The 18732-nt window shown below is 44.1% G+C and overlaps 1 protein-coding gene across 1 annotated transcript in view; it reads left to right on the top strand.

Moving 5' to 3' along the window:
• Nucleotides 1-18732, top strand: part of LOC126160506 (uncharacterized) — a 219525-nt gene that overhangs the window by 91882 nt on the left and 108911 nt on the right. The window contains exon 2 of the mRNA XM_049916912.1: nt 5130-8901. Within this exon, the coding sequence (XP_049772869.1) occupies nt 5220-8901 (3682 nt within the window). The 5' untranslated portion in view covers nt 5130-5219. The remainder of the gene's footprint in view (nt 1-5129; nt 8902-18732) is intronic.

Here is an 18732-nt window from a genome sequence, read left to right as displayed (position 1 = left end):
GGTACTCAAGCGTCAACTTTAGGTTACAATATCTCCGGATGTAATTAACATTTTACAATGCAACAAACGGCACTGATTACGTATTTGTTTATATGTTCAGATGTGCTAACAAAACTAACGGGGTTCCATTTAAAAAACGTAGGTTTGTGTTAAAAAACATACTTCCGTGCATTTTTGTATGGTTTGTATTAAACAATTACAGTAGCCCCTCTCCTCACGTTCGGTCTGTGGAATCGGTTCGTCAGTATTTGATGTGGTTTATGAAATCTATCCAGCGGTAACGTTAGGTGACTCACCCTGTATACAATTTTACTATGGTGATCATTCCTTCCTCCGCAGGTGAGCGGCAACAAAATGTTTTTATACTCCGAGGAGAAAGTTGGTGATTGCAATTTTATGAGGAGGTCCTGCCGCAGCGAAAAACACCTTTGTTTTTATGACTGGAGTCCCAATTTGTGTATCATATCCCAGGCACTCTCTCCCCTATTTCATTATAAGACAAAACGAGCTTCCCTTCTTCGATCTTTTCCGATGTCCTCTGTCAGTCTTATCTGGTGCGGATCCCACAACGCACAGCAGTACTCCAGAAGAGGGCGGACAAGCGTAGTGTAAACAGTATCTTTAGTAAATTTGCTTTCCCATTACATTATCTTTGACATCGTTCCAATGTAAGTTATTCGTAACTGTAATCCCTAAGTATTCAGTTGAGTTTACAGCCATTAGATTTGTGTGATTTATCGTGTAACTGAAATTTAGCGGATCCGTTTTGTGCTCACGTGGATAACTTCACACCTTTCATGTTTGGGAATCAGTTGTCACTTTTTGCACCATTTATACCTTGTATAAATCATTTTGCAATTCGTTTCGATCATCTGATGACATTACATTACGGTAAATGACAGCATCATCTGCAAACAATCCATGAGGACTGCTCAGGCTGTCTTGTAAATGATATATCTAGATCAGGAAGAATAGGCCTGTAACACTTGCTTGGGGGACGCTAGATATTACTTCTGTTTTACTCTATGACTTTCGGTCAGTTATTACGAGCTGTGATCTTCCTCACAGAAAATCACAAAGGCAGTCACATTATTGAGACGACACTCCATAGGCACGCAATTTGATTAGGAGTCTCTTGTGAGGAACTGTGTCAGAAGCCTTATGGAAATCTAAAAATACAGAATCACTCTGACGTCCCCTGTCGATAGCACTCATTACTTCGTGAAAATAAAGAGTTAGTTGTGTTTCATAAGGACGATATTTTATGAATCAGTGCTGGCTATTTGTTAACAGTTCGTTTTCTTCGAGGTTATTTTTTTATGTTCGAGCACAGTATATGTTCTACGATCCTACTGCGGAATCGAAGTTAGTGATATTGGTCTGTAATTCAGAAGATTACTCCTGTTCCTTTCTTGGGTATTAATGTGACATGTGCAGCTTTCCATCCTTTAGGTACGGAACTTTCGATGAGGGAGCGGTTGTCTATGACTGTTAAGTATGGGGCTACTGTATCAGCATACCCTGAGAGGAATACGATTGGTGTACCAATCTGGGCCGGAAGCCTTGCCTTTCTTAAGTGTTTTAATCTGCTTCACTATAAAAAACACATCTACTTTTAAGCAATTTCAAAAAACAGTTTTCAGTAACTTTGCTTCAGAGTCGCTGTCGTCAATAACGTCGTGATTTTTATCGCGCATTGATGGTATTTATTGCGTCTTGCCGCTGGTATATTATATACATATGACCATAATCTCTTTCGGTTTTCTGTCAGATTTCCAGACAGAATTTCCTTGTGGAAGCTGTTAAAAGCATCTCGCACTTAAATTTTTGCTAAATTTCGAGCTTCTGCAAAACTTCGAGAACCTTGGGGATTTTGCGTTCTTTTAAATTTGGCAGGCTTTTTTCGTCGCTTCTGTAATAGTATTCTGACCTGCTTTGTGTGTCATGGGAGATCAGTACAATCTCTTATTAATTTATTTGATATATGTATGTCAAATTCTGCCGATACTATTTCTTTGAATTAAAACCACATCTGGTCATCGCTTGCGTAGTTAGATTGAATGGAGTGGTGACTGTATCTTAGGAAGGTGTCAAGCGAATTTTTGTCTGCTTTCTTAAATAGGTGTGTTTTGCGTTTATTTTTGGTAGGTTTGGGTATTACGGTATTCACTCTAGCTTTAACAACCTTATGGCTACTAATCCCAGTATCTGTCATTATGCTCCTTATTTGGTCAGGACTATTTCTTGCTAAGAGATCCAAATATGTTTCCACAACAATTTACTCTTAGAGTGGGCTCCTGAATTAGTTATTCAAAACAATAGTCTGAGAAAGCATTCAGTACGATTTCGGACGACGTTTCATGCCTACAACCGACTTCAAACACGTATTTTCCCCAACATATCGAGGGTAGACTGAATTCACCACCAAATATAGTTGTAGGAGTGAGGTACCTATTTGAAATGACGCTCATATTTCTTTGAACTGTTCAGCAACTGTATTATCTGAGTGGAGGGGTCGAGAAAAGAAACCAATTAGTAATTTATTCCAGGTGTCAAGTATAACCTCTACCGATCTAAATCACAGGAACTACCTTCGTTAATTTCACTGCAAGTTAAACTATTTCTGATAGCAATAAACACTCCACCACCAACTGTATTTCACGTATACTTTCTAAACGTGGTTAGGTTCTTTGTAAAAATTTCTACTGAACGTATTTCCGGCTTTAGTCAGCTTTCCATTCCTTTAACGATTTGAGATTCAGTGCTTTTTATTAGCGCTTGGAGCTCTGTTTTTTTTTCAACATAGCTACGACAGTTTACAACTGAATTATTGATTGTTCCCATGTCGACCCTCTTACTGTGGTCGTCCTACATCCACTGAGACAGAGGCCCTTTCTGCACGTTTCCAACGCCCTCTAACCTAAAAAACCGCCCATTCCCTTCCACGCAGCCCCTACTACCTGTGTATCCGCTTCCTGCGTGTAGTGGACCTCTAATCAATTTAGCGGAACCCAGAAACCCGCCACCGTATGGCGCAAGTCGAGGAATCTGCAACCTACACCATCGCAGAACCGTCTGAGCCTCTGATTGAGAACCTCCACTCGGCTCTGTACTAAAGGACTGCAATCTATTTTGTCAACGATACTACCGATGGTGAGCTTCGCCTTCATCTCGCCAGCAAGACTGGCGATCTTTTCTAGCCGGCCGCGGTGGTCTAGCGGTTCTGGCGCTGCAGTCCGGAACCGCGGGACTGTTACGGTCGCAGGTTCGAATCCTGCCTCGGGCATGGGTGTGTGTGATGTCCTTAGGTTAGTTAGGTTTAAGTAGTTCTAAGTTCTAGGGGACTTATGACCTAAGATGTTGAGTCCCATAGTGCTCAGAGCCATTTGAACCATTTTTTTGATCTTTTCTACCTGAGTTAGCCATCCGAAACCAGAGAGAATTTCTTCCGAACCAGTGACACACTGCCTCTGTTCCTTTAGAAGTTTCTCTGCAGTGACGGTTTACCATGAGGTGTCCCCCCCCCCCCCCCCCCCCGGTCATGAACTGTTTTATTAGGTAAATATCCATTTAATGCATGGTCAACTATTCTTCTAAATATGAGCCACAGTCATTCTACATGACCCTCTATATAACTACATTTAGGGTGTTCCTTATTCAGAAACGACTCTACTGCCTAGTTTGACGAAGATATAAAACTTGCTACTTGTTTTAATTACCTTTTGACCTTATTGTTGCTACAGCTGCCTCATGGTAGCTAATACGATTTTTAATGCGAATATCCTCAAAGAGGTCAGGTCTATTTGTTAATATTACATCCAGAATGTTTCCGTTATGAGTGGGCTTCCGAACAATCTGTTCTAGGCAGATCTAAGAGAAGGCATTTAGTAATGTTTCACATGAGGTTTTGTTACGCGCACCACTTACAAAATTGTAATTTTCGCAATTGGCTGTTGGATGATGAAATTCTCTTCCGTTGATGACTGTATAATTGCTGACCTTATGTTTTCTCTAAAGTTTTCGGTTACCCCTGAAAGTCAGTCTGATGATCGATACAAGAATCCGATTGGCTATCTCGCATGCAGTTTCAGTTTGTATCTCCATGGGTCTCGCTTTTTTGTGTATTTCGGCAAATACACCACCTCCATTTACCAATAGCCAATCTCTTAGGTATATATTTTTACACTGTCCCTAAAAATCTCACTGCTGTCAATTTCGGGATGTAAACAATTTTCTGCACTTTGTATTTTATGAGCTCCACTGTTTTGTAGGAGCGCTTGAAACTCTGGAAATTTGTTGAGAATGCTTCGGGAATTAATTGCCTGGATTTTAATAGTGTCGCCGGTTCCAGAGCTATATGTACAGTAGAGAGATATTTTTTAGTTAGATATGTTTGGATAGTTGCGGGGATGAAAGTATTTAACGATTAAAAGAATTGAAAAACTGGCTTTCTGGCTTCCCACGTAATTTATTTATTTGATGTTCCATCACATAATCTTTTTGGCTCCTCCGACAGATTTTGCATCTTAATTATAGTATAAATTTGTAATTTCTACTTCTTGATACGTATAACATACCTGGCAGCGATGTGTTTTCTCACATCATCCTTGTATTAGATGTTACGCATTGTAAATACAGACAAAATAGTGTATTTTTGTTCTTGCTTAGGATGGTTTTAATGTGTATAATCAGTCCGACGCTGGAATGTATATTCCGAAACCGATCATACATGTTGTACGAACAATTAACATCAATAAGTTATCGTGTAGATACGAGATATTTCGTCTTTTACAACAAAAGTTTATTTTACATCTGATCAAACGTTTCGCCTCTTCCTACTAGCAGTCATTAGTGGTTCTCATTTTTCTATTCTTTTCATGTTTCCATCCGTTTTTCTGTAGGCTCTAGATTCCCACAGTACGCGTTTCCAGTTCATCGTAGGTCACATTTACATAATTCACTAATCTAATCTTTTGAATGGCTGCAAATATTAAGAATAATATCCATAAAATGCAGCCTTTCTTTCACATAATAAGATCTCATAGGCTTAGTGTACTTTGGTTAGGTTAATTTTATATATTGGGTAGTTTTGGGCAACTAAATGACACACACTTCATTTCTTGTTGCAGAGAAGCATGCCTTGGACGATGATGGCCCGCTGGTGCTAGGGAATATGGTCTCTCAACGCCAGTGCAACGGATATTTGTACAGTTACACAGATGCTTCCATTGTCACCAGAGTCGCCGCTTGATGCAAGAGAGACAATGGCTTCAGTGCCAGAAGCAATGAATCTGGTGAAATCTGGTAGGAACGGCGCTGGATCCCCTGCTAAAGACACCCTGCGTGGTTCCACAGCAGTGGAGGACAACGGAGAACTGTCTGTGACAGTTGTAACGCGTTCGAGAGAAGACGTTCAAATCTCAGAGGGGTTCAATCAGAGCTCGATCACACATGTTGCAGTAACTGCCACTAGTACTAATGGTCAGACTAATCGACAGGGGATTAAGAGATACCTCTTCCGCGACCCTGCACAGTTACAACCGGAGTCAGGCGCCGAGAGGAGAGTTTCTCAGGGTGAGATTGTCGGGACAGAAGACCAGGTTTCTCAGAAGACAGCCACAGATGGTGGGAAACGTAGGGTAATGGAGAATGGCCGATGGATGGAGATGTCTGCTGCTCGTCCCGACGGAACCGACGTCCGAGTGTCGGCCACCAACATGACCCGGGACACCAACAGTGACGACGAATACATCGATGTCGAAACTTTCGACCCAGTCGAGGATCGACGCCAATGGCTGCTGGAGCAGAGTAGGAGGCTGGTGGCATCCAACCGGGTCCAGTATGAAGACATCACTCCACATCCTAAAATACCCTCTTCTGCTGAACAGATCAGTAGAGACGCCACTGAAACAGGAGGAGAGCACACTGCTATAGATGATGACCGCGTGCCTTCGCTGGACAGTGGCTGCTATTCTGATGAGGAAGTCAGAGTCAGGATGAGGGGATCCAGTTCTGACTGGAGCGACTCAGTTGGCGAAGCACACAGGAATAAAGAGAGTGGGACAGGAAGGCTTTCTTCTTCCAGTGTGACACCTGAGGATGCTGACAAATCTCATAGGCATAGCTACCGAAGGGTGTATCCTGTGAATGACGAAAAGATGGCGTTTTCACCTCCAGAGCCCACTAGTAGCTCAGACCGGCCAGCACCTAATCACGAACTTCGTCAAGTAGCGACTTTGAAACACAATGGAAGCTCCACAGCACATTCTCCCATCCACGTCCCGTACGTCAAGTCGTGTGGTGGATACACACTATATATTCCTGGAAAAGTCCTGCCGCCTGACAAGGATATTTCTGTATCCGGCAATGGCAACGTGAGAGTTTCTGACACACTAAGTGGCCCAGTAAGTCGCAACAGTACCGAAGTGGTGTACACAATGGATACTTCTGCAGTGAGGATGTCTACCAGCACATCATCAGCAATTGACTCACATGTACTCCTTGACAACGTGAAACATGCTGCGGCAGTAGTTCAGCGCAAAAGCGTAGTGGTAGCGACAGGTGATGATAGTACTCCACAACGAGAGCTCAACAGGTGTACTCCAGAAGAAGCTAGAGGGCATGATGAAACTCTAAGAACGAAATCTGTTGACAGGGCTAATGTACAATTGTTACCTAACAGCAGAGATGAGGCGCCGAATCGATATTTACAACAATTTAGCAGTTACAACCCAAATCGTGCAGTAATTATTCCAATTCCGAGTGAAAAATCAGCTTTCGTAAACACTTCACATAGTAGCGTGCACAGTGGATTAAAAGCTGTGGTCGCCCCGGGAAGGTATCTTCGTGTGGAAGGAAGTGTGCCTGAGACTAGAAATTCCAGGGACAGGAATGCTGTGGACTTTGAAAGAATGGCACCACCCCTGGAGACAGTGCACAGATATATTCCCAGTAGAGCATTTCTTCCTCGCGGTTACATTACTCCCCCACCTAGGATGGTAGTGAAGAACCCAGTAAGTAGTCGAGCTGATATTAACGCAGCAGTGGTAGAAGGTACAACACACCCAAATGGCTTCAACGGCAGCAATGCACGCCGCAGATCTGATGCCAGAATGACACCTGATAATTCAAGAGATAGCGAGTACGCATACCACCACAGCAAACCCATAAGGGTTGTTTACACCCCAATAAGTGACATAGCTGACGACGAACCTCCAAGAAAAGTGTCCAGGTTTTCTTATGGCAACGAAAGGCTGTTATCAATTGCCGAAATCGAGCACGAATCTCAAACTGCTATGAAACATGCTCGCTATGTGACAACAGAAGCCTTGACTGTCAGTGCCCATTCGCGAGATGCAGAAGTAAGGTCGATGAATCATTGGCCAGTCGCATATGGTTCTCATATTCTGAAGACTTACCTAAGAGGGCAGGATGCGCTCGACCAGGAATCGGTGCACCGCTCTGATAGTCCCGCATCTAGAGATGCAGTACCCGATACGGAAACCGGCTATGTCAGGCAGTGGCGCAGGAGATATGGGGATCGCCTACGTGCAGAAGAGGAATTTAATCCAGTTGACAGGAGGGAACGGATTTCGAGATCAGAAACTGAGAGCGTCACTTACGAAGGTAGTTGTAGGAAGCCATTGAACGACTATAATTCTAAGGGCGATGTGAATGGCACGCTCGACCTAAGTAAGAAAGATCTAGTCCAACAGAGGGACGGGGCTGTGTCTGCGAAGGAAGCAGTCCATTTTGAACGTGGGCAGTCACGATACGTTAGTTCTGACGAGCGCTGTTCGCCCACTGAACGGAACCCAAAATCACACAGGGACCCGGTGGTGACTCCCGCCAGTGTGATAGTGACAAGTGGGGCGGGAGGCAGTGGAAAAGGAGTCCACTCTGGTGGTGAGCACTCGAGACAAGTCATCAGGACAGTTATCGTTTCAGCTGACAGTCGGAAGGTCGGTAGTGGGCAGAAGTCGTCGCCACATCAGCCCGAGGTGGGAACTGAGCGGTTCAGAGAAGTGAGGTCCGAGGGCCGCACCGCGGAACCTTCTACGGTGTTGGCTCCAGAACCGGGTGGTCAGAGGAGTAGGTACATGATAACGAGAGAGGGGGACGGAAACAGGTTCGTAATCCGTGAGGTCGGAAGTGACGTGAGGACAGCAGCAGGACAGCTGGTTGCGATTAAGGAAAGGATAGAGAGTGAATTGGGTGGAAGTCCAACTGGTGCGGTGCAGGGGAGGCGCGTGCTGAAAGATGTGAACAGGGGCGAGGTGGGTGTCGCCCGTTCCTCAAAGAGTCCGCCAGACGAGCGGCACCGCCCTCCAGCCTCGGTCATCAGGACGGCACCCCGCGCACCGTCTCGGGAGAGTCGACCGGAGCACCAGAGACCGACCGAGGGAGACCTGTCGGACGACGAGGTGGTGGAGCTGTACCGCGTGCGGCGGGTCCTCCCCGGCGGGATGCCGCACTTCGAGCCCACGGCCGGAGAGTGCGCGTGGGCGGACGCCGAGTGGGCGTCCGGCGGGGGCACGGTCGAGGACGAGTCGGCGTACGGCCCGTCGGACAGCGACGAGGACCGCGCGCTGCGGCTGCGGGTGTCGGTGATCCTGTGGGCGCTGCTGGGCGGCGAGCGGCTGCGCGCCGTGGGCTGGCCGCGGCAGGCGGCGCGGCGCGTGCTCTGGCGCACCGTCGACGTGTGCTGCGCCGTGGCCGGCGCCAAGAGCCCGGCCGCCGTGCCGCTGCCCGCCGACCACGACTGCGGCGCCGACATGGCCTGCTTCCGCGACCACGCGCACCGCTTCCTCGAGGTGTGCGCGCCGACGCGCGACCACTGGAAGCGCTACGGCTGGGCCTCGCTCACCATCGACGCCGTCGTCGCCAAGGTCTACAGGGAAGGTGAGCCACGCGCGAGCGCACCCAGACTCCACAAAGACATTAATCACGTATTCCTTTCCTTACCTTTAGGTTCACAGACGAATGGCAAAACTGATAGAAGCCGACCTCGGGGAAGATCAGTTTGGATTCCGTAGAAATACTGCAACACGTGAGGCAATACTGACCCTACGACTTATCTTAGAAGCTAGATTAAGGAAAGGCAAAATCTAGCATTTGTAGACTTAGAGAAAGCTTTTGACAATCTACATCTACATCTACATCTACCTGATTACTCTGCAATTCACATTTAAGTGCTTGGCAGAGGGTTCATCGAACCACAATCATACTATCTCTTTACCATTCCACTCCCGAACAGCGCGCGGGAAAAACGAACACCTAAACCTTTCTGTTCGAGCTCTGATTTCTCTTATTTTATTTTGATGATCATTCCTACCTACGTAGGTTGGGCTCAACAAAATATCTTTCCATTCGGAAGGCAAAGTTGGTGACTGAAATTTCGAAAATAGATCTCGCCGCGACGAAAGACGTCTTTGCTTTAATGACTTCCATCACAACTCGCGTATCATATCTGCCACACTTTCTCCCCTATTACGTGATAATACGAAACGAGCTGCCCTTTTTTGCACTCTTTCGATGTCCTCCGTCAATCCCACCTGGTAAGGATCCCACACCGCGCAGCAATATTCTAACAGAGGACGGACGAGTGTAGTGTAAGCTGTCTCTTTAGTGGACTTGTTGCATCTTCTAAGTGTCCTGCCAATGAAACGCAACCTTTGGCTCGCCTTCCCCACAATATTATCCATGTGGTCTTTCCAACTGAAGTTGTTCGTAATTTTAACACTCAGGTACTTAGTTGAATTGACAGCCTTGAGAATTGTTCTATTTATCGATTAATCGAATTCCACCTGCCACACCATACAACAATCTTTTCTAAATCGCTTTGCAACTGACACTGGTCTTAGGATGACCTTACTAGACGGTAAATTACAGCATCATCTGCGGACAACCTAAGAGAACTGCTCAGATTGTCACCCAGGTAATTTATATAGATCAGGAACAGCAGAGGTCCCAGGACGCTTCCCTGGGGAACACCTGATATCACTTCAGTTTTACTCGATGATTTGGCGTCTGTTACTACGAACTGCGACCTTCCTGACAGGAAATCACGAATCCAGTCGCACAACTGGGACGATACCCCATAGGCCCGCAGCTTGATTAGAAGTCGCTTCTGAGGAACGGTGTCAAAAGCTTTCCGGAAATCTAGAAATACGGATTCAACTTGAGATCCCCTGTCGATAGCGGCCATTACTTCGTGCGAATAAAGAGCTAGCTGCGTTGCACAAGAACGATGTTTTCTGAAACCATGCTGATTACGTATCAATAGATCGTTCCCTTCGAGGTGATTCATAATGTTTGAATACAGTATATGCTCCAAAACCCTACAGCAAACCGACGTCAATAATATAGGTCTGTCGTTCTATGGATTACTCCTACTACCCATCAAAACACTGGTGTGATCTGCGCAATTTTCCAATCTGTAGGTACAGATCTATCGGTGAGCGAGCGGTTGTATATGATTGCTAAGTAGGGAGCTATTGTATCAGCGTAATCTGAAAGGAACCTAATCGGTGTACAATCTGGACCTGAAAACTTGCCCTATAAAGCGATTTAAGTTGCTTCGCAATGTTGACTGGAATACTCTCTTTCAAATTCTAAAGGAGGCGGGGGTAAAATACAGAGAGCGAAAGACTATTTACAATTTGTACAGAAACCAGATGGCAGTTATAAGAGTCGAGGGACATGAAAGGGAAGCAGAAGTTGGGAAGGGAGTGAGACAGGGTTGTAAACTCTCCGCGACGCTATTCAATCTGTATATTGAGCAAGCAGTAAAGGAAACAAATGAAACATTCGGAGTAGGTATTAAAATCCATGGAGAAGAAATAAAAACCTTGACGTTTGCTGATGACATTGTAATTCTGTCAGAGACAGCAAAGGACTTAGAAGAGCAGTTGAACGGAATGGATAGTGTCTTGAAAGGAGAATGTAAGATGAACATCAACAAAAGCAAAACCAGGGTAATGGAATGTAGTCGAATTAAGTCGGGTGATACTGAGGGAATTAGATTAGGAAATGAGACACTTAAAGTAGTAAAGGAGTTTTGCTATTTGGGGAGCAAAATAACTGATGATAGTCGAAGTAGAGAGGATATAAAATGTAGACTAGCAACGGCAAGGAAAGCGTTTCTGAAGAAGAGAAATTTGTTAACATCGAGTATTGATTTAAGTGTCAGGAAGTCGTTTCTGAAAGTATTTGTATGGAGTGTAGCCATGTAGTGAAACGTGGACGATAAATAGTTTAGACAAAAAGAGAATAGAAACTTTAGAAATGTGGTGCTACAGAAGAATGCTGAAGATTAGATGGGTAGATCACATAACTAATGTGGAGGTGTTGAATAGAATTGGGGAGAAGAGAAATTTGTGGCACAACTTGACCAGAAGAAGACATCGGTTGGTAGGACATGTTCTGAGGCACCAAGGGATCACCAGTTTAGTATTGGAGGACATTGTGGAGGGTAAAAATCGTAGAGGGAGACTAAGAGATGAATACACTAAACAGATTGAGAGGGATGTAGGTTGTAGTGGGTACTGGGAGATGAGGAAGCTTGCACAGCAAGGGTAGCATGGGAAGCTGCATCAAATCAGTCTCAGGACTGAAGACCACAACAACAGGTTCACAGATCTCCATACATATTATAAAAATGGAGGTACAAGTTTATGTAAATGTACAGGGTGATTCAGCCGCCCCTACCGTTGTCGTTTTATGCAGCCCGCATTGGTATAACTGGCGCAAGATTTTCATATTCTCTCACTCGCTACGCCGAGACTGTTAATTATTTCTTCTTTTCTTCTAAAAAACACATGTTTGTGGGAAATTTAGTTTTAATTGAGTTTTGTACTGAGATAATTTTTCGCTGGAGGCCATACTTTTCAAGTTATTGTAACGTCTCTTAACATAACACACATTATATGTGGTAAAAAAGGAGAAAAGAATAGTTAAACTGGGTGATTGTAATTGCATGGACAACGATCGTGTGAACTTTGTGTAATAAAGAAAACCATTATGTGCCATGTTTTATACTTGTATAGAATTACAGGGTGTTTCAAAAATGACCGGTATATTTGAAACGGCAATAAAAACTAAACGAGCAGCGATAAAAATACACCGTTTGTTGAAATATGCTTGGGACAACAGTACATTTTCAGGCAGACAAACTTTCGAAATTACAGTAGTTACAATTTTCAACAACAGATGGCGCTGCGGTCTGGGAAACTCTATAGTACGATATTTTCCACAAATCCACCATGCGTAGGAATAATACGGCGTAGTCTCTGAATGAAATTACCCGAAACCTTTGACAACGTGTCTGGCGGAATGGCTTCACATGCAGATGAGATGTACTGCTTCAGCTGTTCAATTGTTTCTGGATTCTGGCGGTACACCTGGTCTTTCAAGTGTCCCCACAGAAAGAAGTCACAGGGGTTCATGTCTGGCGAATAGGGAGGCCAATCCACGCCGCCTCCTGTATGTTTCGGATAGCCCAAAGCAATCACACGATCATCGAAATATTCATTCAGGAAATTAAAGACATCGGCCGTGCGATGTGGCCGGGCATCATCTTGCATAAACCACGAGGTGTTCGCAGTGTCGTCTAAGGCAGTTTGTACCGCCACAAATTCACGAAGAATGTCCAGATAGCGTGATGCAGTAATCGTTTCGGATCTGAAAAATGGGCCAATGATTCCTTTGGAAGAAATGGCGGCCCAGACCAGTACTTTTTGAGGATGCAGGGACGATGGGACTGCAACATGGGGCTTTTCGGTTCCCCATATGCGCCAGTTCTGTTTATTGACGAAGCCGTCCAGGTAAAAATAAGCTTCGTCAGTAAACCAAATGCTGCCCACATGCATATCGCCGTCATCAATCCTGTGCACTATATCGTTAGCGAATGTCTCTCGTGCAGCAATGGTAGCGGCGCTGAGGGGTTGCCACGTTTGAATTTTGTATGGATAGAGGTGTAAACTCTGGCGCATGAGACGATACGTGGACGTTGGCGTCATTTGGACCGCAGCTGCAACACGGCGAACGGAAACCCGAGGCCGCTGTTGGATCACCTGCTGCACTAGCTGCGCATTGCCCTCTGTGGTTGCCGTACGCGGTCGCCCTACCTTTCCAGCACGTTCATCCGTCACGTTCCCAGTCCGTTGAAATTTTTCAAACAGATCCTTTATTGTATCGCTTTTCGGTCCTTTGGTTACATTAAACCTCCGTTGAAAACTTCGTCTTGTTGCAACAACACTGTGTTCTAGGCGGTGGAATTCCAACACCAGAAAAATCCTCTGTTCTAAGGAATAAACCATGTTGTCTACAGCACACTTGCACGTTGTGAACAGCACACACTTACAGCAGAAAGACGACGTACAGAATGGCGCACCCACAGACTGCGTTGTCTTCTATATCTTTCACATCACTTGCAGCGCCATCTGTTGTTGAAAATTGTAACTACTGTAATTTCGAAAGTTTGTCCGCCTGAAAATGTAGTGTTGTCCCAAGCATATTGCAACAAACGGTGTAGTTCTATCACTGCTCGTTTAGTTTTTATTGCCGTTTCAAATATACCGGTCATTTTTGAAAAACCCTGTATGTGCCGATTGTTTTTAAAGATATCTGTGTCGGCGAGTACTGAACCGCCACAGACCATACTTACTAAATATCAAACAAAGATGAGAATATGTCACAAAGCGTATAAATAGTAGTGACCGAGTATTAATTTCTCTGTCGTCGTCTTGGAGTTACGTGAGTAGGAAGAGCCTTCTCTCAATCTTGACAAAAGAATGCTACACAAGCATACAATATAGCGTCACAGGCTCTTCCTACTCACGTAACTCCAAGAAGACGACAGAGGAATTAATGCTCGGTCACTACTATTTATACTTGTTGTAACATATTCTCACCTTTGTTTGATATTTAATAAGTATCGTCTGTGGCGGTTTCAGTACTCGCCGACACAGATATTATCTTTTAAAAAAATCGGTACATAATTCTATACAAGTATTAAACACGGCACATAATGGTTTCTCTTTATTACATAAAGTTCACACAATCGTTGTCCACGCAATTACAATCATCCAGTTCAATTATTCTTTTCTCCTTTTTTACCACGTATAATATGTGTTTTGCTAGGAGAAGTTACATTATGTAAGAAAAACATACAACAGTGACGTACAGTGCACCTCCACCCCACACTCACTCCTCGCCAGATAGGTTTTCCAGTATTTAATTAGTGGCACTCCTTCCAACCACAGTACAAGAATTTCCGACTATACGAAATATTCCCGAAATCTGACCTTTTTTGATCGCTATTGACTGGGCTGTGACGCCAACAGCACAGTCAGCTATTTCGTTAACATTATTAATTTAAACGTGCCTGTGACTTTTGTAAATGTTACGCTAAAACTGATTACGTTGACAATTTGATCCAGACTTAAATCCTGACCGGTGGGGAGCTGAGAGTGGAAGTGGAGGTGCGTTTGGAGGTCACTTTTGTACTTTTTTCTTGAATAACTGGGAAAGTACAATCTCTAACGAGAAATTTCCCAAGAAAAAGACGTTTAATTTTTTCTGTAGGAGTAAAAGATTGCACGTAGCCAACGAGAGAATACGAAAATCCCACACGTGGTTTATGAAGGCCAGATGGAATATTTCGGGTTGCATAACATGACAGTGGTAGGGGACGTGGACTCACCCTTTGCTCTTACATACGCGTATTCCCAGACTTTATTCATCTGGTATTTGAGAACAATACCACTTAGTTACCTGCAAACATTTTTACGTATATTTTAAACCTTTATGAAACTTTTTCTTGCTGAAATCCTCCACAACAAGAAAAACGTGAATCGCTTACTACAACATTTTTGTTGTTCATGCGTTAAAGCTGCCGCATTCGACATGATATTTAAATTTATTACTTATTTGCTACTAACTATATTCGCAATACATTACGTAGACAGCCGGCCGGAGTGGCCGAGCGGTTCTAGGCGCTACAGCCTGGAGCTGCGCGACCGCTCCGGTCGCAGGTTCGAATCCTGCCTCGGGCATGGATGTGTGTGATGTGCTTGGGTTAGTTAGGTTTAAGTAGTTCTAAGTTCTAGGGGACTGATGACCTCAGAAGTTAAGTCCCATAGTGCTCAGAGCCATTTGAACCATTACGTAGACAGTATCAACATATGCCGCTGATTGTACCTGTTATATCATTATACGACAAATATTTCAGGAGATGTGACGTCAAAAACATTGAACTACGTGAAAACGCAACTGCAGGACGAATTCGCTAGCTATAAAAGTGAAATAAATTTACAAATACCAGTGAAATATGTTGAATATATTTGAAAATATCTGAAATGAGGTTATGCAATAGCAAAGCCGCGGATAAAAAACTTCTCCTAAACTACTGGATGATTTCGCCCAAAACTGGTATACATATTTTTACTATCGGGAAAGAAACACTGTGAGATACACAAGTAGCAACCTCTTGTTAGAGTTGAAGTGGTACGCAGAAAGAGGACAGGGGGGAGGTGATGGATAGACAAAGAAGGGGCAGGAGGAAATGGACCCAGACATAAGGGAAGCGGAGGAAATGACAGAGAAAGGGAAGAGATGGAGATGTAGAGAGAGAGAGGACTGGGGAGGAGATGAACAGAGAGTGAGAGGAGGAGGAGATAGAGATGGCGCAGACGAGATAGAGGGAACAGAAGGAGATGAAGGAGGAGAGGAGAAGCAGCACACGGACAGAGGGGAACGAAGACTAGGTGCTCAGAGAGAATGGGGTGGAGAAAATGGACAGAGAGTGTGGGAGTAGCAGATGGTCAGAGAGGAGGGTAGAAGGGGATGGACGGAGAATGAGAGGAGGAGGGGGTGGACAAAGAGAGAAGGGAGAAATAGACGGACAGAAATAGGGCCGGAGAAGATTGACAGATAGAGCGGGGAAGAGGGGATGGACTAAGAGAACTGAAATAAATTCATACCCAGGCATTGCCGAGTATTCACCTAATCTCGAATAAAACACATTGTTCCATTGAAGCTGTCTTGTTGGTCTTCAGTATGAAGACCGGTTTGATATAGCTTTCCCAGTTACTGTAACCTGTGCATCCTCTTCATCTTTGAGTAACTACTGCAATCTATATCCTATTGAACGTGTTTACTTACTCATCTCTTGGTCTCCCTCTATATAATTCTGTTGCGCAGTGCAGTTGTGACTCAATAGGTAAAGTAGTGAAGTACAACTGTGAAACAGTTATATCGTGAGATATTCCTGAGCTCGTTATAGACGTAAGTGATTGGAAGTGCATACGTTTTTACTGTGAACTTAGGACAGAATGCCCCATACCAATCGAAAGCTGTTACAAGTTAGTTCAAAATGGTTCAAATGGCTCTAAGCACTGTGGGACTTAACATCTGAGGTCATCAGTCCCCTAGACTTGAACTGTTCAAACCTAACTAACCTAAGTACATCACAAACATCCATGTCCGAGGCAGGATTTGAACCTGCGACCGTAGCAGCAACGCCGTTCTTGACTGAAGCGCCTAGAACCGCTTCGCCACAGCGGCCGGCTACAAGTTCGCACTAAAAATATATAGTGAACTGTATTTTATTCAGCTGTAGGGATATAATATTTTTCAACGAAATATATTAAAGTAGAATCATGTATTCCGTTGTCTACGTTCATGTATACAGAACCATTTTCTGAAACTTAGGATGAAATTTTCCTTTCTTTGTGAATGTCGATGGCAACAGCATGCTGAGACGAGTAACGTGAATATATTCTAATAATTAGTGATCCTGATGTAATAAAAAAGGCAAAGGGGGCAGCATGATTCGCTACTGACATTATGTCTGTCTTTATGTAAAATTAGGACGTGGACAGAGAAGCTGATGTACCGCTGCATATTTGGTTTGGACCAGACTTCAGCTTTAAATTCTCTAACTCCTTCCTTCTACGTCATTTTGGACGTTCCATCTTAGTTGGAACATAATAATTATTTCACACATAACAGAAAACGTCAGAATTGTTTCGTTAAAATAACACGTGTATAGTCTTTTGATTCTATGTGGAGATGCTGTAATATGATTGGTTTATATCACAGACGTTTAAGTCGCCTGGCTTGTTCACTACCACCTTTAATTAGTTTGAAGGAGGTCGATCTTCTGGCCTCCTTGCCTGTCTTGCGCTCTGCTGCCGTGGCAGCGCTTATTTACTTACTGATAATGTATTAAAAACTATTGACGTTAATAAATATTGTGATTATCTGGCCACCCATTACGGGGCAGTTAACGTTCTCATTGTTCCGGCTGGAATGAAATGTGAGTGCGATACCTTAATTTGCTGGCGTCATAACCCAAATGTCGAGGTTCCGCAGAGTCTGTCTCCTTCAAATAAAATGTTACATTCGTCATTACTGACCTATTTCGACTATTTGCTCATAATCATCTCCCATGTAGAGCATATCTTTTGACACATATGTACTGATAATGTTTAATAATGTTTATATGACACACGTAAAGTGTACCAGGGTTGGACAAAAATATGGAAACAACGCGATAAATTCATACTTGAACATAAATGCAGGCGCTAGACAAGTCTGCAGATGGCGCTGATGTATTTGACAACGAACGGGACCTGTGCAACGCCTTCAGTTCGTTGTAGATGTCAGTCACGGCCAGAACAGTGTTCTGTGTAGTTCTGAGTGCATTATATCACAGCTGAGTGAATTCGAACATGCGATGGTGGTCTTATGGTGTGTGCTTCGGCCGGCCAGAGTGGCCGAGCGGTTCTAGGCGCGACAGTCTGGAACCGCGCGACCGCTACGGTCGCAGGTTCGAATCCTGCCTCGGGCACGGATGTGTGTGATGTCCTTCGGTTAGTCAGGTTTAATTACTTCTAAGTTATAGGCGACTGATGACCTCAGAAGTTAAGTCGCATAGTGCTCAGAGCCATTTGAAACATTTTTTTGGTGTGTGCTTCCTAACCAGGGGAGCCTAAGTGTTTGGTGTTTCAAGGAGCACTACATCAAACATTTCTACTGCATGCAAGGAAAGCGGAGAAACTCCATTCCCTGTCAGAATTCGGACGAAAGTGTGTGTTAAGTGATCGTGACAGAGGGTCATTGAAAAGCAATGTTCCGGGAATAAGAGGACGATAGCTGCAAACATCACTGAAGAACTTGAAACTTCTTAGTGCTTATTTAAACTGCTGAGTGAAACTGCTGCTACTGAGTGAAACTTCTGGTCTTTACCGCCAGATGAAACTTCTGGTGAAACTACTGAGTGAAACTGAACCTACTGCCTCATTACTTATTTTTATCATTTCAACACTGACCTACGGAATTTTCCCTGGCAAAGACAACACAAACGTAACCTGTTCATTCATTAGCCACAATATACAAGCCCGACATAATCTGACTGCTATAGAATAACAACATGGCTTCAAATAATTAACACAAAAGAATGGCCCTGAATTGGAAGAAATCCTAACAATAACCCATACTTTTCTTAAGTCACTTACCTCACAGAAAATGTTCATAACACGACCTAAAGCAATTACAGCAAGCATCAACTACAGCCAGCTAAATAAAAAGATTCTAACTACTATAGGCTCTACCAACAAGGAGGCATGTTGTTGTTGTGGTCTTCAGTCCTGAGACTGGTTTGATGCAGCTCTCCATGCTACTCTATCCTGTGCAAGCTGCTTCATCTCCCAGTACGTACTGCAGCCT

This window comes from Schistocerca cancellata, chromosome 2 (genome assembly GCF_023864275.1).
Source record: "Schistocerca cancellata isolate TAMUIC-IGC-003103 chromosome 2, iqSchCanc2.1, whole genome shotgun sequence".
Lineage (NCBI taxonomy): Eukaryota > Metazoa > Arthropoda > Insecta > Orthoptera > Acrididae > Schistocerca > Schistocerca cancellata.
Note: the sequence above shows the minus strand (reverse complement) of the source record. Positions and strands in the feature narration are given on the sequence as shown.